This window comes from Heptranchias perlo, chromosome 14, assembly GCF_035084215.1.
Source record: "Heptranchias perlo isolate sHepPer1 chromosome 14, sHepPer1.hap1, whole genome shotgun sequence".
Taxonomy (NCBI): domain Eukaryota; kingdom Metazoa; phylum Chordata; class Chondrichthyes; order Hexanchiformes; family Hexanchidae; genus Heptranchias; species Heptranchias perlo.
In genome coordinates, this window is record NC_090338.1 from 24,797,932 (window position 1) to 24,820,682 (window position 22,751).

The 22,751-nt window shown below is 43.3% G+C and overlaps 1 protein-coding gene across 2 annotated transcripts in view; it reads right to left on the reverse strand.

The window, feature by feature from the left end:
* Positions 1-9,071: 9,071 nt before the first annotated feature.
* LOC137332085 (uncharacterized) overlaps positions 9,072-22,751 on the reverse strand; it is a 94,088-nt gene continuing 80,408 nt past the window's right edge. For both annotated transcript variants that reach the window (XM_067995806.1, XM_067995805.1), the window contains one exon: positions 9,072-10,865. In XM_067995806.1, coding sequence (XP_067851907.1) covers positions 9,426-10,337 — 912 coding nt within the window. In that variant the 5' untranslated portion in view covers positions 10,338-10,865 and the 3' untranslated portion in view covers positions 9,072-9,425. The remainder of the gene's footprint in view (positions 10,866-22,751) is intronic.

Here is a 22,751-nt window from a genome sequence, read left to right on the forward strand (position 1 = left end):
CATCTGTTCCCAGGCTCTAACCACAGGTGAGATTGCAATGATGTGCTCTGTCACCTCCATCCATGTTGTTCTGTATGTACTCTTTATTGTAAATAGGGCCACCTTTTGATGCACGACCTCCTGCAGCACAACATCCATCCCCTGACCACTTAATTGGACTATTCTGCTCCCAACCATTTTTGACATCAAGCAGAAGCACGTTTCTAAGGGCAGCCTGCAGCACTTTAATAGCTGCTGGTGCCAGAAATACCATCCAGATCTCTGAGCACTCCAGGTGTACCAGTGTATCAGACGGTAAGCACTGGGAGTGCCATAAAAATATTTAAATTAGCTAACCTCACACGATGGTGCACATAGCACCTGATATGCAACAGTCCCACTGTTGCTGCGCACTGGCGCATTATGGGCTGCATCGTGTCTGCTCCCATGTAAATTTGCCACCATTTCTAATCATAGAATCATAAAATCTTACAGCACAGGAGGCCATTTGACCCATCATGACCGTGCAGTGCTATCCAATTAGTCTCACTCCCCCGCTCTTTCCCCATAGCCCTGCAAATATTTCCTTTTCAAGTATTTATCCAATTCCCTTTTGAAATTTACATTTGAATCTGCTTCCACCACTCTTTCAGGCAGTGTGTTCTCCTCAGCTCCCTTCTGGTTCTTTTTCCAATTATCGTAAATCTATGTCGTCTGGTCACTGATCCACCTGACAGTGGAAACAGTTAATGTGGCAGCATTGTTTATTCCTGGACCTGAACCTATCTGCTAATTCCCTAACACAGCAGCAAACTTCGCTGGAACTTTTAACTTTGCAGGGGTGTGAAATGGGTGAGATCGGATCAGCTGCCTGTTAGACAACTACCGTGATTTTCCTTTTCCAATATCATCAGTGCGAGGGTGGATGCAGAAACAGGCAGGCCTCCATATGTGAAGAAAATAAATACCAGACTAAAGAAATTACAATTGGCAGAAGTTGTTAGAAAACAAATCTGAGAAAATGACAACTATACCATTCTAGCAACATGAACTGCATGCCAATGTATTGTGTTTACAACTGATCTGTTTGAAAATCAGTCTGACAATGGATTTCAGCTGTAAGTAGACAGCCAAATTATTGCATATCTGACAAATTTGTACTTCAATGTTTCACGTAGTTTAACAATATTTTGAAGGTCAGTTACTAATGTTGCTCCCGACAGGCTATGTACCTGCCAATGATTCTGTATAATGTGTATTGATGCTGTTATTTTGTGGTAAATTAGCACTTGATTAAATTGCTGTGATTACGTCACAATTGTTAATCCCTCACACATCAACTGCGTGGAGTGTAATAATTATAGATGGCTCCCTAAATGCTTTGAGAATCAAACTGCACACTGTAATATTATGAGCTGTGATGGTTTTGTGAAAATCTGGATATCAGATTGTATCTTTAAATTAGAATATCATTCAAATTTGAGCCAAGCGTTAAAATCCAATTGTCCATTTAACTGTGCACCTTCTGTACTTCTAGGTTAAGCAGACTAGGATATTACAGGCTGATAGTCCTTGTCAAACCCAACTGTAGCTGATCAGTGATGGTAATTGACATCCATTTTAGCAGCAGGCTATTCCTGCTATCAGCTGAACCACACCTGCAATACTTAAGCCTTCTGATTACATGGCCAACTGATTTCAATTCATTCAGTACTAAACAGATCTGCATAAATAAAACTGGTGAACTGTATCAGTGTTCCAACTGTAGTAATCCTCAAAAACACAGCACAAAAGTAAATAGCAGTGCAGATTATGGTAAATTTTATTCTGACTTTATGGAGAGAGGCATTTTTTTTAAATTAAAGGGACAGTGTTTAGAAACCATTTTCCATTTGCCAGCACAATACAAGGTAGAAATGTTTTAGGACGATGTCACACATCACTTGCGTATCCTTGTGTCAAAAATGATGCACAGCTCTTCTGGCTCCTTAAATTGGCAGAAACAATTAAAATCCAAATAATCTGACATTCATTTAGCAGTATTTACATCAAAGTATGTTTCTGAGTGTATTTTCTATTTTATCAGGGAGTTTATTGCAGCATACTGATAAAATGATAGATAGGAGCAACTTAGTGGGATTTTCTTTTTTAAAGTTGTGTATAAGGTGGCAAAAGAAAACAGTGCTCCTTATCTTCTTTACTGATCAGAAAACACAGTGAGTTGAGTAAAATATAAATTCTTGCTAAATCTACTTATTCTTGAATCACAGGGCTCAATTTTAGGAGGGAGGCGGGTTGACAGCGGGGGGTCGACTGGGCGCGTGGGTAACGCGCCCGGTGAAGTCGGGGTGCTCCGCATGCGATCGCAGCTTGATTGAAGGTACTTACCTTTGCTCCGGGTTTCGCGCTGGAAAGCTGCGCAGTGGGCGGACTGCGCAGCCGCATCATAGGCTGTCAGCTGGAGGAGCCCTATTTAAAGGGGCTGCAGAAAATAGGCAAAATTACAGCATGGAGCAGCCCAGGGGAAAGGCTGCTCCCAGGTTTAATGATGCCTCCCTCCAGGTCTTATTAGATGGGGTGAGGAGGAGGGGGAGGACAGAGATCTTCTCCCCGGTGGACGGGAGGAAGTGGCCTGCCTCTGCCACCACGGAGGCCTGGCTCGAGGTGGCAGAGGAGGTCACCTGCACCACCAACATATCGCCCACCTGCATACATTGCAGGAGGCACTTCAATGACCTAAGTAGGTCAGCTGAAGTGAGTACACTTACACATTCCCCTACACTCCATCTGACACATCACCGCCCCCACCCCGCATCTCCTTCTGCACTGCCAACACTACTCTATCACATCACTCCTCACACCCACTCAAAGCTCACCCTCATCTTACCTGCACTTACTCACCTTGCCAGTACTCATCCCACCACTACCACTCAACCCAATCCTCATACAATCTCATGGCTCTATCTCATACTCACCCTCTCATGCATCTCTTTCACGGTCAGCCTCACTCAACCTGCCACTATCTGTGCTGCAGCCACAGGGCATGCATCACATATGTGCAGTAGGAAGCGTAAGGCAAACGTGTCGTGAGCATGAAGGGGATGTACAAGGGTGTTTGAGGGTTTGTCATGGTTTTTACTTATATTTGATTTCTGATCAACTCACATTACATATTATATTGTCACCACTACTGCCACGTCTTTGCAAATCTTGTCTGATTTGTGCAATAATGCCCTTTCCTGAGGATCACAATGAAGACCCACAACTGATGCCACCCATTGTGTCACTGCAGAGTGGCTGTAGGTGTATTGGACTCCGAAGCCCCCCCGCCACGAACCCGCCGTCTCGGACGTCTGAATATCGAGCCCATAATGTCTACACACAACATAAGCCATTACACTGATTGAGAGCATAAAAGCAGAACAATCCATTTTGATTTTTTTCAGTTTTTCCCCTGCTCTCCTGAACGTGACGATTAATATTGGGATACATTCCACAGGTACCCAGAAGTCCTGTGGTCTCCACGTGGCTATTCATCACACGTGAACCCAGACAGTGAGTGCTGGCAGGATATTCAAATAGTGTTCTGTCTGTCATTACAGAGCTTAATCTGACATCCACACTCACACTTTTCAGCAGGGGTCACTGAGTTGTGATCAGGAACAATACATAATTTTTCCCCTGTGCTCTATAGAGACAGAGATGAATTATGTGCTCCTTTGCTGCTCTAGCACTCTGTCTATGAGAACTGTAACTGTTAATAGGTAGCTCCAGCTCTTATTTATTCGAGCATTGAATAGAGTTTTGAACAACAGCAGGAATCGAACCTGCACAGGAAAATCCCATTGGATTTGAAGTCCAACGGGTTAACCTCTCAGCCATCGCAGCTGCAAAAGACAGCACCTGCCAACAGTACAGCACTCCGCCAAAGTGTCAACTTGGATAACATGCTTAATCCTCTGGAGTGCGGCTTGAACCCACAACATTCAGGCACAGAGGTGAGAATGCTACCACTAAACCAAGGCTGACACCTCTGACTGTTTTAACAGATCAGCTAATTCAACACAGATGAGGGAATCTGAAACATTCCTGATCTGTATGGGTCATTACCACACCATGTGTTACATTTACAGGTGTCAGCCTTGGCTCTGTGATTCTTTGCTCAGTGATTTTTCTTCCACTTTTCATGGGGATGTAATTACCTTATCCCCTCTCCTCACCTGCCTCATTATGGCATAACTGAAACCAACTACTCAGCATGTGGGGAATTGTGAACACACTATGTGTCTTATCATAGCTCTTAAAAGAGTTGACAATCTTAAGAACGGACAGCATAAAGAACACTATTTATCCACAGATTAGCTTCTTGAGCTCCTACAGAAACAAGGGGAAATTATTACGATAGGAATACTGGAACTCCAAGGAAATGACTGAAGCTAAAGATCCCTACATGGAAACAAACATAAACCAGCCTTTAATGTCAAGACACTCATCTCATTGTGAATGATAGACGATTTGCTCAAATATAAGATAATTAATTAATAGGGAGTTTGTTTATTATTTCAATTTGCTTCCACATGCCTTGGTTACATTGTAACTAGCATCATTTATAAATGATGGGCCTGTATCAGAAACAGATAGGTCACTGGTACAAGCTCAATGTAAGATTGCTGCAGCCTGCTTTAGAGCATTTCATGCCCTGCTTACATGTACCTTGCATCCCCATGGGACTATCTATCATGCTTGATATTTACAATATTCCTAGCCTCTTCCTGTTTGCACTCAAATACCATGTTGAATAATCTCTTCTGTGAGCACAGCCATGCATTTCCATTTTGTCCTGACATCCTGATCATAGAACTGTAATGTTATAATTTCAATCATGATGTAACATTATGTTTTCAGCAGAGTATTAAATGTGGGCATGGTTCAGCACTGTGCAACAGGTCGGTTGAGTGCATCAAGAAGCTACAGAAAAACAGGATTTATTCATGACTAGTCGATCTCCCAAGGTTTCTCACACAGGGGCCCTGATTTTAAATTGGAGCAGGGAAGAGAGCCGGGGAGGGGTTTGCGAATGGGAAACCCAGAAGTAAGGGTTTCCCGCAGGTCCTACGGAATTTAACAGTAGGCCCTGTGTTAAAATTTTTCAAAATGTTTCCCGCCCAATAACCAGCTTGGCTGACTGGCTGGCTGCCTGTCGGGAGGGAAAGCAGCTGGGGAGCGGATGCCAGGAGGGAGATCGCTACAAAGAGATGCTGGAGGGCTGGAAGGTGGGTAAATGTTTATAATTATATTTATACAGTTAGGGGTTGGGGTCGGATATCAGGGGGTGTCTCAGACATCGGGTGGGGGGGGGGGTCTTGGACATCGGTGGGGGGGGGTTTGCCGGACATCGCAGGGTGAGAGGTGGGGGGGGGTTCAGCCGATCGCAGGGGTCCGATCGTGGCAGGTAAGCTTATTGGGTCTGGAAGAAACATTCCTGTTGCTCCTGGCCCACAAGCAATGCAATAAAGGCACTTACTTCATGATCTGGCTAAATCTTGCCTCCTTTTCACTGGTGAAATTCACAAGCCCAGGAAGTCCATGCTGGAGACATTTAATTTAAAGGTCGGTGAAAATCAATTTAAAAAGACTGAATTAATGTCTCATAATGATGTTAATTGCTCCGAGAATTACCTACTCGCCTAAACTAATTAGGGTCCTGACTGCGGCAAGTAGGTTACTTGCATGCATCCAAAAGCGCCTTTGTTAAACGCGGAAGTGGGCGCGTTGCAGCCGGGTAGCGGTCGTGCTGGAAAAATCAATGATTTTATTACCCACCCGCCCCACAAGCCACCTGTTCTTGGGGGGGTTAAAATTCCCCCAGGAAATCAAGACCAAGTACAATATTCAGGTCAAGCGGGGTTAGAGGGCAGGGGTCATTGAATTGGACCATGAAGGGGGAGGGGGCAGGAGGTAGATGTGGGGGGGGGGTGGAGGAATTGCAGGAGGGCACTGGCCTAGGCAGGATTTTTTTTTGGTGGGGTGGGGGTGTTTGAGTACGAGCTTGCCAGATCAAACAAAACTACTTCAAATAGGAATTTCACATATGGTTCAAATAGAAACATTATTACTTCCATTAATCTAACAATTGCACTTTTGAGGTTTTGGTTTGATAGTATCTACAGTCTTGGCAGTACAGTATATCCATCAGGCGGAATTTGCTCTTCCAGCATTCATTACTTGTAGACTATGGCTCATCATTTTTATTTGTTTTTGGAATGTTTGTTGCTACTCGAGGAGACTGAGAAAATGAACTTTTACCCACCTTTATCATGATGGCTGCCATTCTTCAAGGAAATGATTGCTGCAGCACCACCAAGTGGCTGACATTAGGAATTGCATTGAGACTTAAGATCTGATGAGTGACAGTCAAGTTAATGTCTAACATTACTCTGAAAGCACCACTTACTATTCGAATGTTATAAACACACACCATTGTTAATATAATAGATGAGTACCTCCCACAGTTGACAGGTTGGATGGGTGACCTGCTGATACTATTCTCAGCCATCCAATAGGGAATTGCATGACATTAACTGCTCTTCCTCCCCCAAGTGTTCTCTCTTCTTCACCCCCCACCACCCCCTCCCCAACTCCTGCCCCATAGGAGGGAAGAGATTGGGAACTCAGCATCGTGAATGATCAAAGATTGTGTCTCTCTCCATGGTGCTATGAATTAGTTCTCCATCTTGCTGTGTCACCACATTGACATCTGGTAATACATTACTTAATATTTTCATTATTTTGCACAGTTTATTTCATACTTCACCTGTGTATGAACTGATGGTTTGATCTTTCTTTATCGACTCTGAATATACAAAAGCAGAAAATACTAAGAATGTTTTCCGTTGGGACCTCAAGTGCAGCTGAGTGCTCAAGTAAACCTCTGACACCTTTTCTTGTCTTCAAATAATTATTGGATTGTATTACAGTGGTCCTGGGGTGATTTATACAGTAAAATGGAAATGAATATCACTGTAATTCAAACAACATGGTGTAATAAGGCTTCACTTCAAATCATGAGATTTAATCACAGAGTTCTACTGTTCATCCCTGGTGCAGCATGACATCTGTCGTCAAGAAAGAAATTTGGAACAAATTAAATAAATCCAGCTATGCCTGTAATGGATCAATATGGGTCAGAGTGTATTTCAACGGAGTAACACATATTGGGGTTCAAATTATGCTAAAAAGCTTAATTCTCACAGTTCATTATATTAAGCCCTTGTAACATGCTGCAGCTTATGTGTTGTAATGGGGTGAACTTTCGTCTTCAACGCATGGGCGGTAATCTGGCAGAGCAGATTTCCTGCCCGTTATAGGACCCATCCGATTTTTTTTCCATCCGCTCCGCCAGATTACTGCCCATGCGGTAAAAATGAAGGTTCACCCCAATGTATCTATTACAATGAGTAGTTCTAATAAGAAATTCTTTAGTATGAGAGAGCACAATGACAAACCTGGTTCTAAATCCATTGGAATTATAATGCTTTTCAAGTCCTTTTCAAAAACCTCTTTATAAACAATTCTATGACAGGTTTCATGTCATGCTTTCCATTTGTTTCACACAGTCTTAAGAATAACAAAACACGGTGCATTGTTTATAAAATTATATCTACATCTCTGAACCTACCACAGATTGGGTTTAGGGGATAGTTGCTGATGCATCATTGCTATAATACAAAGTAGTTATGGACTTCAAATATATAGTATCTTAGCCGAGTGGAACCCAACAAAATGTAACTGTCTGTCATTACTTCTTGACATAATATCGATGTGCATTTTCCAAGGAAAGCCCTAATAGTTTTGGTTAAACCAAATTATCAAATATATTGAGGATATCAACTACACTGTGAACTGCAGCAATAATCTAATTGATAACAGAGATAAAGAACACCTCTCAATGATTATGACAGTAATGCAATCAAAGAGTTCTAATGGTTTATATAAATGATAGCAGAAATCTCTCAGTGTAAGGTGCCAGTAATTCGGTTAAAGAATTTAAATATCAAAGACTGTAAGAGTTTTATATATGATATAATTTTTTAACTTGACTGGTTTATAAAAATTTTCAGAACCATGAAAGCTGGATTAGTGACCTGAATTCAGTCAAAGGGACGTTTTCATTCATAATACATATAATGATGTAAAACTATTATTATTTGTTAATGTTGCAATCCAGTAGTTCACTTGATGCAAAGGTATTCCAAAGATTTTGAAGATGAAACATATTGTCCTGTGGTCTATGGTAAAGGGATTGCATATTTGCCAAACCATTCTCATTTTACTTAGACAGTCAGACCTGGCATCTGCTTTTTTTAATGGTCAGACTTTAAAATCAGTGCAGAGCCAGGTCCAAGCCAGTCTTTTTAAACTTCCAGAGTCCCCAGCTGAATTTTGAATGGGTGTGTGTGTGCACATGCGCTGTTGTATCACATGGTTCCCGCACTGAGCAAGGCTGGGGAAATCATAGACCAGACTGCAAGAATGGCAGCTCAGCAGCCTATACATGAGCAGGGTTTGCTAATGAGAACTTAAAAAATAACATTGCTGAACTTCATCCTAGAGAGCTCAACTCAGTGGGTAGCATGAGGCAAAAACGTAGACAACGTCATTTAAAAAGGGAGCAGTAAAATTAGCAGGGAAGTACCCAAGAGAAGATAAATGAAAAATGTAGCATCTGAGATGAAAAATTAAAAGGCTTGTACCCAAGAGAAGAAAAGTTAGAAGGGACCACAGCTAATAGAGAGAGAAGAAAGCAAAATGGGAGTACACTCAACAAACCAGTAAAGGAGGTCTTGTAGAAGAGGCCAGGTAGGATGACTAACAGTATAAAACCCCACAGGCTAATCTCTACGTTCCACTATCTGAAAGAGGGAGTTTATTTTCTGATCAAAAATATACAGAACTTTCTAAGCTTTTTAAGTCAGCTGTAAGATGAAATCTGTAGATTTGATGGATGTTTACACACAAGAGAGCCAGTGTAATTGGTGGGGGAAAGATTTGAAAATTGTCTGTTCATCAAAGAACTAAAGGAAAGGGTTATGGTCTTAGAGAAGGGGGTGCTAGAGCTAAAATAAACAGTTGTAAACAATTTTACAACACCAAGTTATAGTCCAGCAATTTTATTTTAAATTCACAAGCTTTCGGAGGCTTCCTCCTTCCTCAGGTGAACGAAATGAAATCCTCGAAATGAAATCGCATTTATAATTCACAGAACAATGCTTGGTGATTACAGACAGTTTTTTCAACAGCCCGTTGCCAAGGCAATCAGTGTGCAGACAGACAGGTGTTACCTGCAAGGTCTCAGAATATACAAATCACCAAAAAAAAACAACAAACAAAAAAAAACAGAGATAGAGAGGTAGAAACATAGAAAAGACAGCAACTGACCCGTTATATTAAAAACAGATAACATTTGTTCGCTGGTGGGGTAACGTGAAGCGTGACATGAACCCAAGATCCCGGTTGAGGCCGTCCTCATGGGTGCGGAACTTGGCTATCAATTTCTGCTCGACGATTTTGCGTTGTCGTGTGTCTCGAAGGCCGCCTTGGAGTACGCTTACCCGAAGGTCGGTGGATGAATGTCCATGACTGCTGAAGTGTTCCCCGACTAGGAGGGAACCCTCCTGTCTGGCGATTGTTGCGCGGTGTCCGTTCATCCGTTGTCGCAGCGTCTGCATGGTCTTGCCAATGTACCATGCTCTGGGGCATCCTTTCCTGCAACGTATGAGGTAGACAACGTTGGCCGAGTCACAGGAGTATGAACCATGCACCTGGTGGGTGGTGTCCTCTCGTGTGATGGTGGTATCTGTGTCGATGATCTGGCATGTCTTGCAGAGGTTACCGTGGCAGGGTTGTGTGGTGTCGTGGACGCTGTTCTCTTGAAAGCTAGGTAATTTGCTGCGAACGATGGTCTGTTTGAGGTTGGGTGGCTGTTTAAAGGCGAGTAGTGGAGGTGTGGGGATGGCCATAGCGAGGTGTTCGTCGTCATTGATGACATGTTGAAGGCTGCGGAGAACATGGCGTAGTTTCTCCGCTCCGGGGAAGTACTGGACGACAAAGGGTACTCTGTTGGTTGCGTCCCGTGTTAGTCTCCTGAGGAGGTCTATGCGATTTTTTGCTGTGGCCCGTCGGAACTGTCGATCGATGAGTCGAGCGTCATATCCCGTTCTTACTAGGGCGTCTTTCAGCGTCTGTAGGTGTCCATCGCGTTCCTCCTCGTCTGAGCAGACCCTGTGTATTCGCAGGGCCTGTCCATAGGGGATGGCCTCTTTGACGTGGTTAGGGTGGAAGCTGGAAAAGTGGAGCATCGTGAGGTTGTCTGTGGGCTTGCGGTAGAGTGAGGTGCTGAGGTGCCCGTCTTTGATGGAGATTCGTGTTCCAAGAAAGAAACTGATTCTGAGGAGTAGTCCATGGTGAGCTTGATGGTGGGATGGAACTTGTTGATGTTATCGTGTAGTCTCTTTAGTGATTCCTTGCCGTGGGTCCATGGAAAGAAAATGTCGTCGATGTATCTGGTGTATAGTGTTGGTTGGAGGTCTTGTGCAGTGAAGAAGTCCTGCTCGAACTTGTGCATGAAAATGTTGGCGTATTGGGGTGCGAATTTGGTCCCCATGGCTGTTCCGTGTGTTTGGGTAAAGAACTGGTTATCGAAGGTGAAGACATTGTGATCCAGGATGAAGCGGATGAGTTGTAGGATGGCGTCTGGAGATTGGCTGTTGTTGGTGTTGAGTATTGATGCTGTCGCAGCGATGCCGTCATCGTGGGGGATACTGGTGTAGAGTGCCGAGACGTCCATCGTGGTGAGAAGTGTTCCTGGTTCAACTGGTCCGTGGGTACTGAGTTTTAAAATAAACAGGTAAAAGCAAGGGGATTATTGAGAACAAGTGGCTAGTACCAGATGCAAGAAGTGAACCATCACAAGTCAGTGAAGTGGACAAGCTTTCATTTAACCTTGACAAGTGTCATTGTAGATTGGTACAAACAGGTATAGAGTCATTAAGAAAAGGAGATAAGTGCCAAGGGAAACCAAGAATATAAGGATATTGGATAGATTAAGGTAAGAAAATAAGTGAAAAGGTTACAAGGTACCAGGTACTGTCCTCTAATGCAAAAGGTAGTTGAGAAACCAGAGAAGGTAGCTGGGAAAAAGACACAGGGAAATTGTAGTCACAGAGGATTTATTGCTTAGGAAAATAATTGGTCATGTGTGTTGTAAGGATAATTCTTATAGATAACGAATTGTTTATCTGGAGCAGGATAGTGCACACTGTAGAAAGGTTGGAAGTGCTACTAAAGGGGAGAGGAAGCGAGTCATTACTGGCTGTCCACACAGAGGTAACCAATAGGGAAAAAACATACATTAACTTGAAAAGACACTTATGCAAGGATCACCTCAAAACTCAAAGGTAGGAAATGTAAAGTAATATTCTCTGGTACACTTCTGATATTTGGTAAAGGAGAGAGAAGTTCAGCTAAAAAATTAAGGTTGTAAACAAATTTCTGGCAATCGATGTAAAAATACTGATATTTTTATAAGTAACAGGGAATGCGTTGAGGACATTTCAATACAGGAGAGATGAGCTGCAACTAAACAAAACAGGAATAATGAGATTTGTGAGGAACATTAAGGCAGCTATGGAAAATCATTTAAATTACAGAGGAGGGCAGAGAAAATTGGATTCCAAATCAAACTGATCAAATAGTACAAGGTAGCTAACCAATTAATGTTTTTGGTGGTGTTTATTGAAGGAGGAATATCAGTCAAGGAGAGCTTCAGGAGAATTCTTTAATCTTCTTCAAATAGTGCTGTGGCATTTTTAATATCCACCTAATCAGGCAGTTTTAACATCTCACTCAATGAACAGCATCTCCAACATTACACCCCTTCAGTACAGCTTTGGAAAATCAGCCTAAATTATGAGCTCAAGTTCTGGGATAGGGCTTGAACCTCAAACCCTTCTCTCCTGAAAATAAATCTTGTGGCTTGTGTTCATATTTCCCTTCAGAACTTTCTAAATCCACTATCTCAGCAAAACACATTTTTGTGCACTTTAATTTGTTTTCCTGCAATGCAAGTGATGGGATGTTGGGTATAGTTTGAGGTTATGGAATGAACATGTGGCTAGAGGGAAGGCTTCAGATTTTTGTGGCATTTGGACCATTTGTGTGCCAGGAGTGAGCTGCACCAGTAGGGATGTTAACTAAAGATGTGGCAAATAGAACCAAAGATCAACAATGGGAAATATTTAAAAAGGAAAGGGTATAGATCAAGTAAAAATGGAATGTATTGAAAGTTGGGGTTCCATGGATAAATAGAAAGATTAGAGCAAATTTGAAACTAAAATAAAGAAAAGGGAAAATAATACAAATGAAATCCATGATAAACATAAAAAGTTCCAAAAATGGAGATTTAAGAGGTTAATATGCCTCATCTTACTGAGCGTATTTGCCTACAACATTATGCTGGGTTCCACTGAGGTCAGGAAACAGGACCTGTCAGCTCCACCCCCTTTGCATCCCTGGCCTTTTAATGAGAAGGTGGAGCAGAGGCTCCAATCTTTATAAAGCCAAGCAGGTACCCCTAGAATAGACTGAGTAAATTCAGCCCCAGTGTCTTTATAAATGAACCTTTGAATGTGGGATTCTCTGCCACAAACCAATGTTGATGCAAAGTCCATGGAGTACTTTTAAAAGACAATTAGGTAGTTGCTTGAAAAAGAGGAATATTAAAAGGAAGCAAACAGGAGAGTGGGATTAGACTAGGTGGCTCATATGGAGAAGAAGATCAGCCCAAGTTAATGGGTGAAATGGCCTGTTTCTGTGCAGTAATGTTCTATGATTAATTTACAACAAGCGTATGTAACACTACAGTTCCAGTGTAATTACTTCTTTTCACAGTCAGCTTCTACTCAAGGCTGTTTTTCAGTTGTCCGCTTTTTTGACATTTTTGGTCAGCTTTCATTAATTTTGTCTAGTGTTGTTAGTTTTATAACTTAGAACCTTAAAGTATATTGGATTATATTCAAATACAGGACCTATGGTACTACTCAGTTTTACCAGGGCATCCACTTTATATTTTAGGTTCATTAGGAATGGACTCAAGGTAAGTGTGCTGGTTTGACGTATCAATCCAGGGCTGACATTTAGTTCAGAGTCCCAAAATGGTAGAAAATAAGAGCACTGGTCATGTGGCAGTCCTGTGTAATAGAACAGTTATGTATCGATTAGGCAGATATCATGCCTCATGTACATCAGCCCTGCATAAAACATCACTTTAGTGAAGTAGGTGCCAGGAAATGAAATGAAAGCTAATGTCTTTTGAGTTTAGTTCCCTGGCAGTTTGATGTGACGTGGCCTATTGTTTTTGATTATCTTTTGATGTTGTGGTGATGTGCATCTGATTGTCTAATGGTCTAGTAGGTACACAATACAATTCCCTGGAAGTTTCAATGAGTGTATTCATCTGACACCTTGGCATCCTTACAAGGATACGTGTGCAACTTTCCTAGCTGTCCAGGGAGGCTTTCCTTACTCACATACTAGCACTATTTTTCAAGCTTTGGGTGGCAGGCCTAAATTTGATTCCAAGTCCTGACCTAATGTGAACATTCATCACTTACTTATAGATCACCTATCCATAATCAAATCTCATTTAATATCACTTTAAGGCAATTCAAACAACTGTTGTTAATGGTTAACATCCTCCTTGTGTCGATATCACTCTAAGCTATACCGTAACACATTATCAACATCCTTACTTACCTCAGTTATATGAAAAGCAAAAATATACGACAGGATCAGGTTATCCAGAGAGGCAGCTGGTTATCTTGCTATACCATGGAGTGGAAGGATGCAGAAAAATTGCAGAATTTCACCACGTGGCAAGTTCTTGATCTTGTTGAGGTCATTGGGTGGGAAGCAGGAAGATAAAAAGCCATGGAGTGAAGGTCAAGGGAGGGACAAGAAATACCATGTGTTGCTGTCTTACACAGAAATCTTGTGGTAGGTTTCAGAAGCCTGGGAGCATGTTACCTGCTTATCATAATGATTGAGGATTGTTAACCATGTGTGGAAACTTCTAAAAACGGATGGGAGAAGGACAAGAATAAATATAATTGGAAGAATTGAAAAAAATGAATGTTATGGCAGCTATTTTGGATTCCAGAATGTGGGAATGGCCTCCCATTCTCCACCTGCCATAAACTTTAGCTCATTCAAAACTCTGCTCCCACATCTTATCCTGCACCCCTGTCCTTGCTGACTCACATTGCCTCCCGGTCCCTCAATGCCTCAAATTTAAAATTCTTGTCCTTCTGTTTAAATCCCTTCATGGCCTTGCCCCTCTAGATCTCTGTAATCTCCTTCAGCCCTATAACTCCACTCCTCCGAACTCTTTTGTGCATCCCCATCCTTTTGTCCCACCATTGGTGACTGTGCCTTCAGCTGTCTAAGCCACATCCTCTGGAATTCCAACCCTAAACCCTTCCATCACTCCACCTCCTTCTCCTTCTTGAAAGCCCTCCTTAAAACTTACGTCTTTGACCAAGCTTTTGGTTACCCCTTCTTCTTTGTCTTGGCATCCATTTTTGTGGCCTTATTAACCTGCATCGCTACTTTCAGTGATTTGTGTATTTGTACTCCCAGATCCCTCTGCTCCTCTACCCCATTTAGACTCTTATTTTCCAAGGAGTATGTGGCCTCCTATTCTTCCTACCAAAATGTACCACCTCACACTTGTCTATATTGAAATTCATTTGCCAATTACACGCCCATTCTGCATGTTTATGAATGTCTTCTTGTATTTTGTCACAGTCCTTTTCAGTATTAACAATACCCTCAATTTGGTGTCGTCTGCAAATTTTGAAATAGTGCTTCTGATTCCCGAGTCCAAATCGTTTATGTCAATGGTGAACAACAGTGGTCCCAGCAATGATCTTTGTGGAACACCGCTTACCGTCTTTTGCCAATCTGAGTAATTACTTTTAACCGCTACTCTCTGTTTTCTGTTTAGTAGCCAGTTTGCTATCCATTCTGCTACTTGTCTCCTGGCTCCACATGCTCTGGCCTTAGTCATGAGTCTACAATGCGGTACCTTATCGAAGGTAAATGAGGACAAGGATTTTGAGTTCAATGCAGGAGACAGGAAACCAATGAGGTCAAGGAGGAGAGGAGTGATGAGCAAGCAAGACTTGATGTGAGTCAGGGTACGAGCACTAGAGTTTTGGACCAATTGGATTGGTGTAGTGTGCAGCATTGGAGGCTGGCCAGATAGGTTTTTAGAAGTCAACTGTGGCATGCTATGCTTCCTTGCCCTTTTTGACTTCTCCATGGCATTTGAGATGGTCAATCAGTCCATCTGCCAATCATTGTCTCTCTTCTGTACTTCACCTTAATAGAGCTGCTTCATTTGTTCCACTCCGACCTGGCCCAACACAGCTAGCACATCCCCAGCAATGGCTTCTCATCCTGCCCCCAAATGGTTGCATTCTTGGCCCCCTTCCATTCCTTGTTTATATGTTGCCCAGCTCAATTTTCTTTCTGTAGATTCTGGGGGTTATATTGGATAACCCCCGAAAAAGGGCGCTGGGATTGCGGTGCGCAATTAACCCGTGCCCGGTGGTTGAGATGCAGACAGCATGTAACATTCGTGCTGCCTTATGATTTCTGTGATTGCTGCATGCAGCCAACGCTACCAGAGCTGTTGAGTGGCTGCACACACCAGCAGGGGACCCACATATCAGGAGTGGCTAGCACCACTTAAAGGCATCCTTCACCTCTTAAAAGGGAGCTGCAGTGTGGCTGCAGGAAGTGGTGGAAGTCAATTGGGATGAGAATCTGTGCTGCAATATAGTGCAGCATGGTGATGATGGGAACTCTGGAACTTTTAATGAGCAACAACTGGGCTGCTCAATATTTGCGGGAACTCTGATATTTTCAAAATATAAGATACGTTCCGCAAGGAGTCTGAATGGAAATCAGAAATTGCACATGTAAAACACAGATGCAAGTCCCGTCCTTATGTTTACAAACAGTTGAGGTATTTTAAAACATTGAACAAAGGTTGCTCACAACTACATCCCACGTCCTCCAATCTACACGCCCAGACCCCACCAATCTGCCGATCTGAGTTTGTACTGGGCCTGCGAGAGGGTGTGCACCAAAGTTCTCTGACGATGCACAAGAGGCCTTGGTCCAAGAGGTGGACCCTGGGTGGGGTCTGGAGGTATGTTCCCTCCAGAAAATTTTGATCCTTTACATTAAAATGGAACTTTCCTGTTAATTTGAAAACACTTTTTAATTTCATTTCAGTCCTGGCTGCAGCTTTTACCTGACCCACTTGCTTCAATCTGAGAGTGGACTCTATGCTGCAGGTGGGAACTCCTGATCTATGGTGAGTCCAGGAATTTCCATTTGCAGCACTGAATCTGTTTTTTAAAAAATATATTTGTTTTAAATATTTTTAAGAGGAAATTCTATTTCATGGAAGATAGATTAGTGATGGAGAATCTACTAATGCTGTCCCCATTGCACTTTTATGGTCTTACAAGTTCAACGGCCGACTTGTCTTAGGGGATACTGCATAATTGCGTACAGTACCTATGCCTGGATATCACAAATGTCTAGCTGCAGGCATTTAAGTGAATTAAATGTCTTGATTATTAATACAGATGTATCCTGAAACTGTTAACTCTACCTTGGTTTCCTTCATTTCCCTTTACTTTTGTTCACAGTACCCTAGACCCTAAGTTAATAAGCAGCATATGCGATGCAACAAAATGGCTGCTAAGATGCTCCAAAGAAAATTGTGAGATTTGTTTTCTCCAAGAATCTTGGCAGCTAGTTTAATAGTTTGGCAGCCCTATAGAAACAAGCATTACTAACAAATCTTTCATGTCTCTGTTTTTGGGTTAGGGTTTCTGTAGAATATATGAATCTACACAGAGACAGCAGTGTTGTTGACTGAGGATTGAAGCTATGTATAATATCTTAGAAATGCAGCATTTACAAACTTAAAAAGATGCATAATTTGTATCCTACACCATGTGTGCTTATCCGTTTACCATTTACAATGGGCTGGATTTTGCTGAAAAAATAAAGCTGAGGCTAACAGTGCTCGCTGTTATTTATGTGCAAATCAGACAGCAACCTCCAGCGACCGCACATGTACAGTTAAACGCAGAAATCTGGAAGTTGCTGGCTGAGATATGCTGCCCCTCCAGAAGTTCCTGTACTTACTTCATAGATATGGGCTAAACTCGCCAAAAAAAGTTAGGGCTTGTCTATTCCAGTGTAAGTACCCTTTTAACAACTTGGTAAGTCTTAATTACTGCCAAACAACTTACCTGGCACTGAAAATTATTAACTTTTACAAGTGTGGAGTCTCATTCCTTCAGCTTTTAAATAGTGTTGGAGATTTAAAAAAAATCAAAATAAATTTATTTTTTAACATTTTCTTTCTGTCTCTTTTATCTCTGTCTCTTAATCCAATTTTTCTTTCCCTCTCGTTGGGCTCGATGTTACCAGGGCTGCGGGTTCACGGCGGGGGGGCTCGCGCCCGGTGAAATCAGTCTGCCCCCCGCGTGATCGCAGCCGAATTGGATCCACTTACCTGCTCTTCCGGGTTCCCCACTGCTGATCTGCGCGGCGGGCGGGCTGCGCATGCGCAGTAAGGTCTGTCAGCTGGAGGAGCTCTATTTAAAGGGGCAGTCCTCCACTGACAGATGCTGCAACAAATAGCAAAAATTACAGCATGGAGCAGCCCAGGGGGAAGGCTGCTCCCAGTTTAATGATGCCTCATTCCAGGTATCATTAGATGGGGTGAGGAGGAGGGGGAGGACAGAGATCATCCCCCCGGCGGGCAGGAGGAAGCGGCCTGCCTCTGACACCAGGAAGGCCTGGCTCGAGGTGGCAGAAGAGGTCACCTGCACCACCAACATATCGCCCACCTGCATACAGTGCAGGAGGCGCTGCACTGACCTAAGTAGGTCAGCCAAAGTGAGTACACTTACTCATTCCCCTACACTCCATCTGCCACATCACCGCCCCCACCCCGCATCTCCTTCTGCACTGCCAACACTACTCTGTCACATCACCCCTCATACCCACTCAAACCTCATCCTCATCTTACCTGCACTTACTCACCTCGCCAGTACTCATCCCACCACTACCACTCAACCCAATCCTCATACAATCTCATGGCTCTATCTCATACTCACCCTCTCGTGCATCTCTTTCAAGGCCAGCCTCACTCAACCTGCCACGACCTGTGCTGCAGCCACAGGGCATGCATCACATATGTGCAGTAGGAAGCGTAAGGCAAACGTGTCGTGAGCATGAAGGGGATGTACAAGGGTGTTTGAGGGTTTGTCATAGTTTTTACTTATATTTAATTTCTGACCAACTCACATTACATATTATATTGGCACCACTACTGCCACGTCTTTGCGAATCTTGTCTGGTTTGTGCAATAATGCCCTTTCCTGAGGATCACAATGAAGACCCACATCTGATGTCACCCATTGTGTCACTGCAGAGTGGTGTAGGTGTATTTGCAGGGCTCTTTTGTGCAGACGACTGAGAGACGTCGGCGATGTCCACGGTGGCACCCTGGAAGGATGCGGAGGAGAAGTTTTTGAGGTCAGTGGTGACTTTGACAGCGACAGGTAAGAAGATGGTGCTCGAGCCAGCCGGGAGCAGCTCGGCATGAAGGAGGCTGCAGATGTCCACGACTACATGTCGAGTGACTCTGAGCCTCCGTGTGCACTGCTGCTCAGAGAGGTCCAGGAAGCTGAGCCTCGGTCTGTGGACCCTGTGGCGAGGGTAGTGCCCTCTGCGACGCATCTCTCTCTGCGATAGCCCTCCCTCCTGCTATGCAGGTGGCTGTATCACAGCACTCTAAGAACATAAGAACATAAGAAATTGGAGCAGGAGTAGGCCAATCGGCCCCTCGAGCCTGCTCCGCCATTCAATAAGATCATGGCTGATCTGATCCCAACCACAAATCTAAAGAACACAAGAAGTCGGAGCAGGACCCGGCCACATAGCCCCTGGGCCCTCTCCGCCACCCACAGGGCATTGACCGATCCGAACTCAGCTTCATGTCCAATTTCCTGCCCGCTCCCCATAACCCCTAATTCCCTTTACTTCTAGGAAACTGTCTATTTCTGTTTTAAATTTATCTAATGATGTAGCTTCCACAGCTTCCTGGGGCAGCAAATTCCACAGACCTACCACCCTCTGAGTGAAGAAGTTTCTCCTCATCTCAGTTTTGAAAGAGCAGCCCCTTATTCTAAGATTATGCCCCCTAGTTCTAGTTTCACCCATCTTTGGGAACATCCTTACTGCATCCACCCGATCAAGACCCTTCACAATCTTATATGTTTCAATAAGATCGCCTCTCATTCTTCTGAACTCCAATGAGTAGAGTCCCAATCTACTCAACCTCTCCTCATATGTCCGCCCCCTCATCCCCGGGATTAACCGAGTGAACCTTCTTTGTACTGCCTCGAGAGCAAGTATGTCTTTTCTTAAGTATGGAGACCAAAACTGTATGCAGTATTCCAGGTGCGGTCTCACCAATACCTTATATAACTGCAGCAATACCTCCTTGTTTTTATATTCTATCCCCCTAGCAATAAAAGCCAACATTCCGTTGGCTTTCTTGATCACCTGCTGCACCTGCATACCAACTTTTTGATTTTCTTGCACTAGGACCCCCAGATCCCTTTGTACTGCAGTACTTTCCAGTCTCTCGCCATTAAGAAAATAACTTGCTCTCTGATTTTTCCTGCCAAAGTGCATAACCTCACATTTTCCAATATTATATTGCATCTGCCAAATCTCCGCCCACTCACCCAGCCTGTCTATATCCCCTTGCAGGTTTTTTATGTCCTCCTCACTCTCTACTTTCCCTCCCATCTTTGTATCATCTGCAAATTTTGATATGTTGCACTCGGTCCCCTCCTCCAAATCATTAATATAGATTGTAAAGAGTTGGGGACCCAGCACCGACCCCTGTGGAACACCACTGGTTACTGGTTGCCAGTCCGAAAATGAACCATTTATCCCAACTCTCTGCTTCCTGTTCGATAACCAATCCTCCACCCATGCCAGAATATTACCCCCAATCCCGTGATTTTTTATCTTAAGTAATAATCTTTTATGTGGCACCTTGTCGAATGCCTTCTGGAAGTCTAAATACACTATGTCCACTGGTTCCCCTTTATCCACCCTATACATTATATCCTCGAAGAACTCGAGCAAATTTGTCAGACATGACTTCCCCTTCATAAAGCCATGCTGACTTTGTCCTATTAAATTATGCTTATCTAAATGTTCCGTTACTGTCTCCTTAATAATAGACTCCAAAATTTTACCCACCACAGATGTTAAGCTAACTGGCCTATAATTTCCAGCCTTCTGCCTACTACCCTTTTTAAATAACGGTGTTACATTAGCAGTTTTCCAATCTGCCGGGACCTCTCCTGAGTCCAGGGAATTTTGGAAAACTATCACCAAAGCATCCACAATCCCTACTGCCATTTCCCTCAAGACCCTAGGATGGAAGCCATCAGGTCCAGGGGATTTATCCGCCTTGAGTCCCATTATTTTACTGAGTACCATCTCCTGAGTGATTTTAATCGTATTTAGCTCCTCCCCCCCGAGAGTCCCCTGTTTGTCCAGTGTTGGGATATTCTTAGTGTCCTCTACTGTAAAGACTGAAACAAAATATTTGTTCAGCATTTTTGCCATCTCCATGTTTCCCACCATTAATTTCCCGGTCTCATCCTCTAAGGGACCTATGTTTGCCTTAGCCACCCTTTTTCTTTTTATATAACTATAGAAACTCTTGCTATCTGTTTTTATATTTTTTGCTAATTTCTTTTCATAATCTAACTTCCCTTTCTTAATCAATCCTTTAGTTACTTTTTGCTGTCTTTTGAAGAATTCCCAATCTTCTATCCTCCCACTAAGTTTGGCTACCTTATATGTCCTTGTTTTTAGTCGGATACTATCCTTGATTTCTTTACTTAGCCATGGATGGCTGTCATTTCTTTTACACCCTTTTTTCCTCAGTGGAATATATTTATTTTGAAAGTTGTAAAATAACTCCCTAAATGAACACCACTGCTCATGTACCGTCTTACCCTTTAATCTATTTTCCCAGTCCACTTTAATCAATTCCGCTCTCATACCATCATAGTCTCCTTTATTCAAGCTCAGTACGCTTGTTTGAGAATCAACCTTCTCACCCTCTAATTGGAAATGGAATTCAACCATGTTGTGGTCGCTCGTTCCAAGGGGATCCTTAACTAGGACATTATTAATTAATCCTGACTCATTACACAGGACCAGGTCCAAGGTTGCCTGCCCCCTTGTAGGATCAGTTACATACTGCTCAAGAAATCCATCCCTGATGCACTCAATGAACTCGTCCTCAAGGCTGCTCTGCCCAATTTGATTTGTCCAGTTAATATGATAATTAAAATCCCCCATAATTATGGCTGTTCCCTTATTACATGCCCCGACTATCTCCTGATTAATACTTCTTCCAGCAGAGTTGCAACTATTAGGAGGCCTATATACTACGCCCACTAATGTTTTTTTTCCCTTATTATTCCTTATCTCCACCCAAACTGTTTCATTATCTTGATGCTTTGTCCCAATATCATTTCTCTGTATTACAGTGATTCCTTCCTTTATTAACATAGCCACCCCACCTCCCCTTCCTTCCTGCCTGTCCTTCCTGATTGTTAAATACCCTGGCATATTTAATTCCCAGTCGTTGTCACCCTGCAGCCATGTTTCTGTAATGGCCACAAGATCATACCCATACGTAGTTATTTGTGCCGTTAACTCGTCCATTTTATTACGAATGCTACGTGCATTCAGATAAAGAACTTTCAAATCTGTTTTGTGACGCTTAGTTCCTGCTTTTTCCTTTTTTAACACTTTACCTATTACTCCATACCTTCTGTCCCTTCCTGTTACGCTTTCCTCTCTCTCCCTGCTCAGGTTCCCAACCCCCTGCCACTTTAGTTTAAACCCTCCCCAACAGCACTAGCAAACACTCCTCCTAGGACAGCGGTCCCGGCCCTGCCCAGGTGCAGACCATCCGGTTTGTACTGGTCCCACCTCCCCCAGAACCGTTTCCAGTGTCCCAGGAATTTGAATCCCTCCCCCTTGCACCATTCCTCTAGCCACGTATTCATTTGAAATATCCTCCTATTTCTACTCTGACTAGCACGTGGCACTGGCAGCAATCCTGAGATTACTACCTTTGAGGTCCTATTTTTTAATTTACCTCCTAACTCCCTATATTCTGCTTTTAGGACCTCATCCCCTTTTTTACCTATATCGTTGGTGCCTATGTGCACCACGACAGCTGGCTGTTCGCCCTCCCCCTCCAAAATGTTCTGTAGCCGCTCCGAGACGTCCTTGATCCTTGCACCAGGGAGGCAACACACCATCCTGGAGTCTCGGTTGCGGCCGCAGAAACGCCTGTCTATTCCCCTTACAATTGAGTCCCCTATCACTATAGCTCTGCCACTCTTTTTCCTCCCAGCCTGTGCAGCAGAGCTACCCGTGGTGCCAGGAAGTTGGCTGCTGCTGCCTTCCCCTGATAAGTCATCCCCCCCAACAGCATCCAAAGTGGCATATCTGTTTGAGAGGGGGATGGCCACAGGGGACCCCTGCACTACCTGCCTGCATCTCTTACTCTT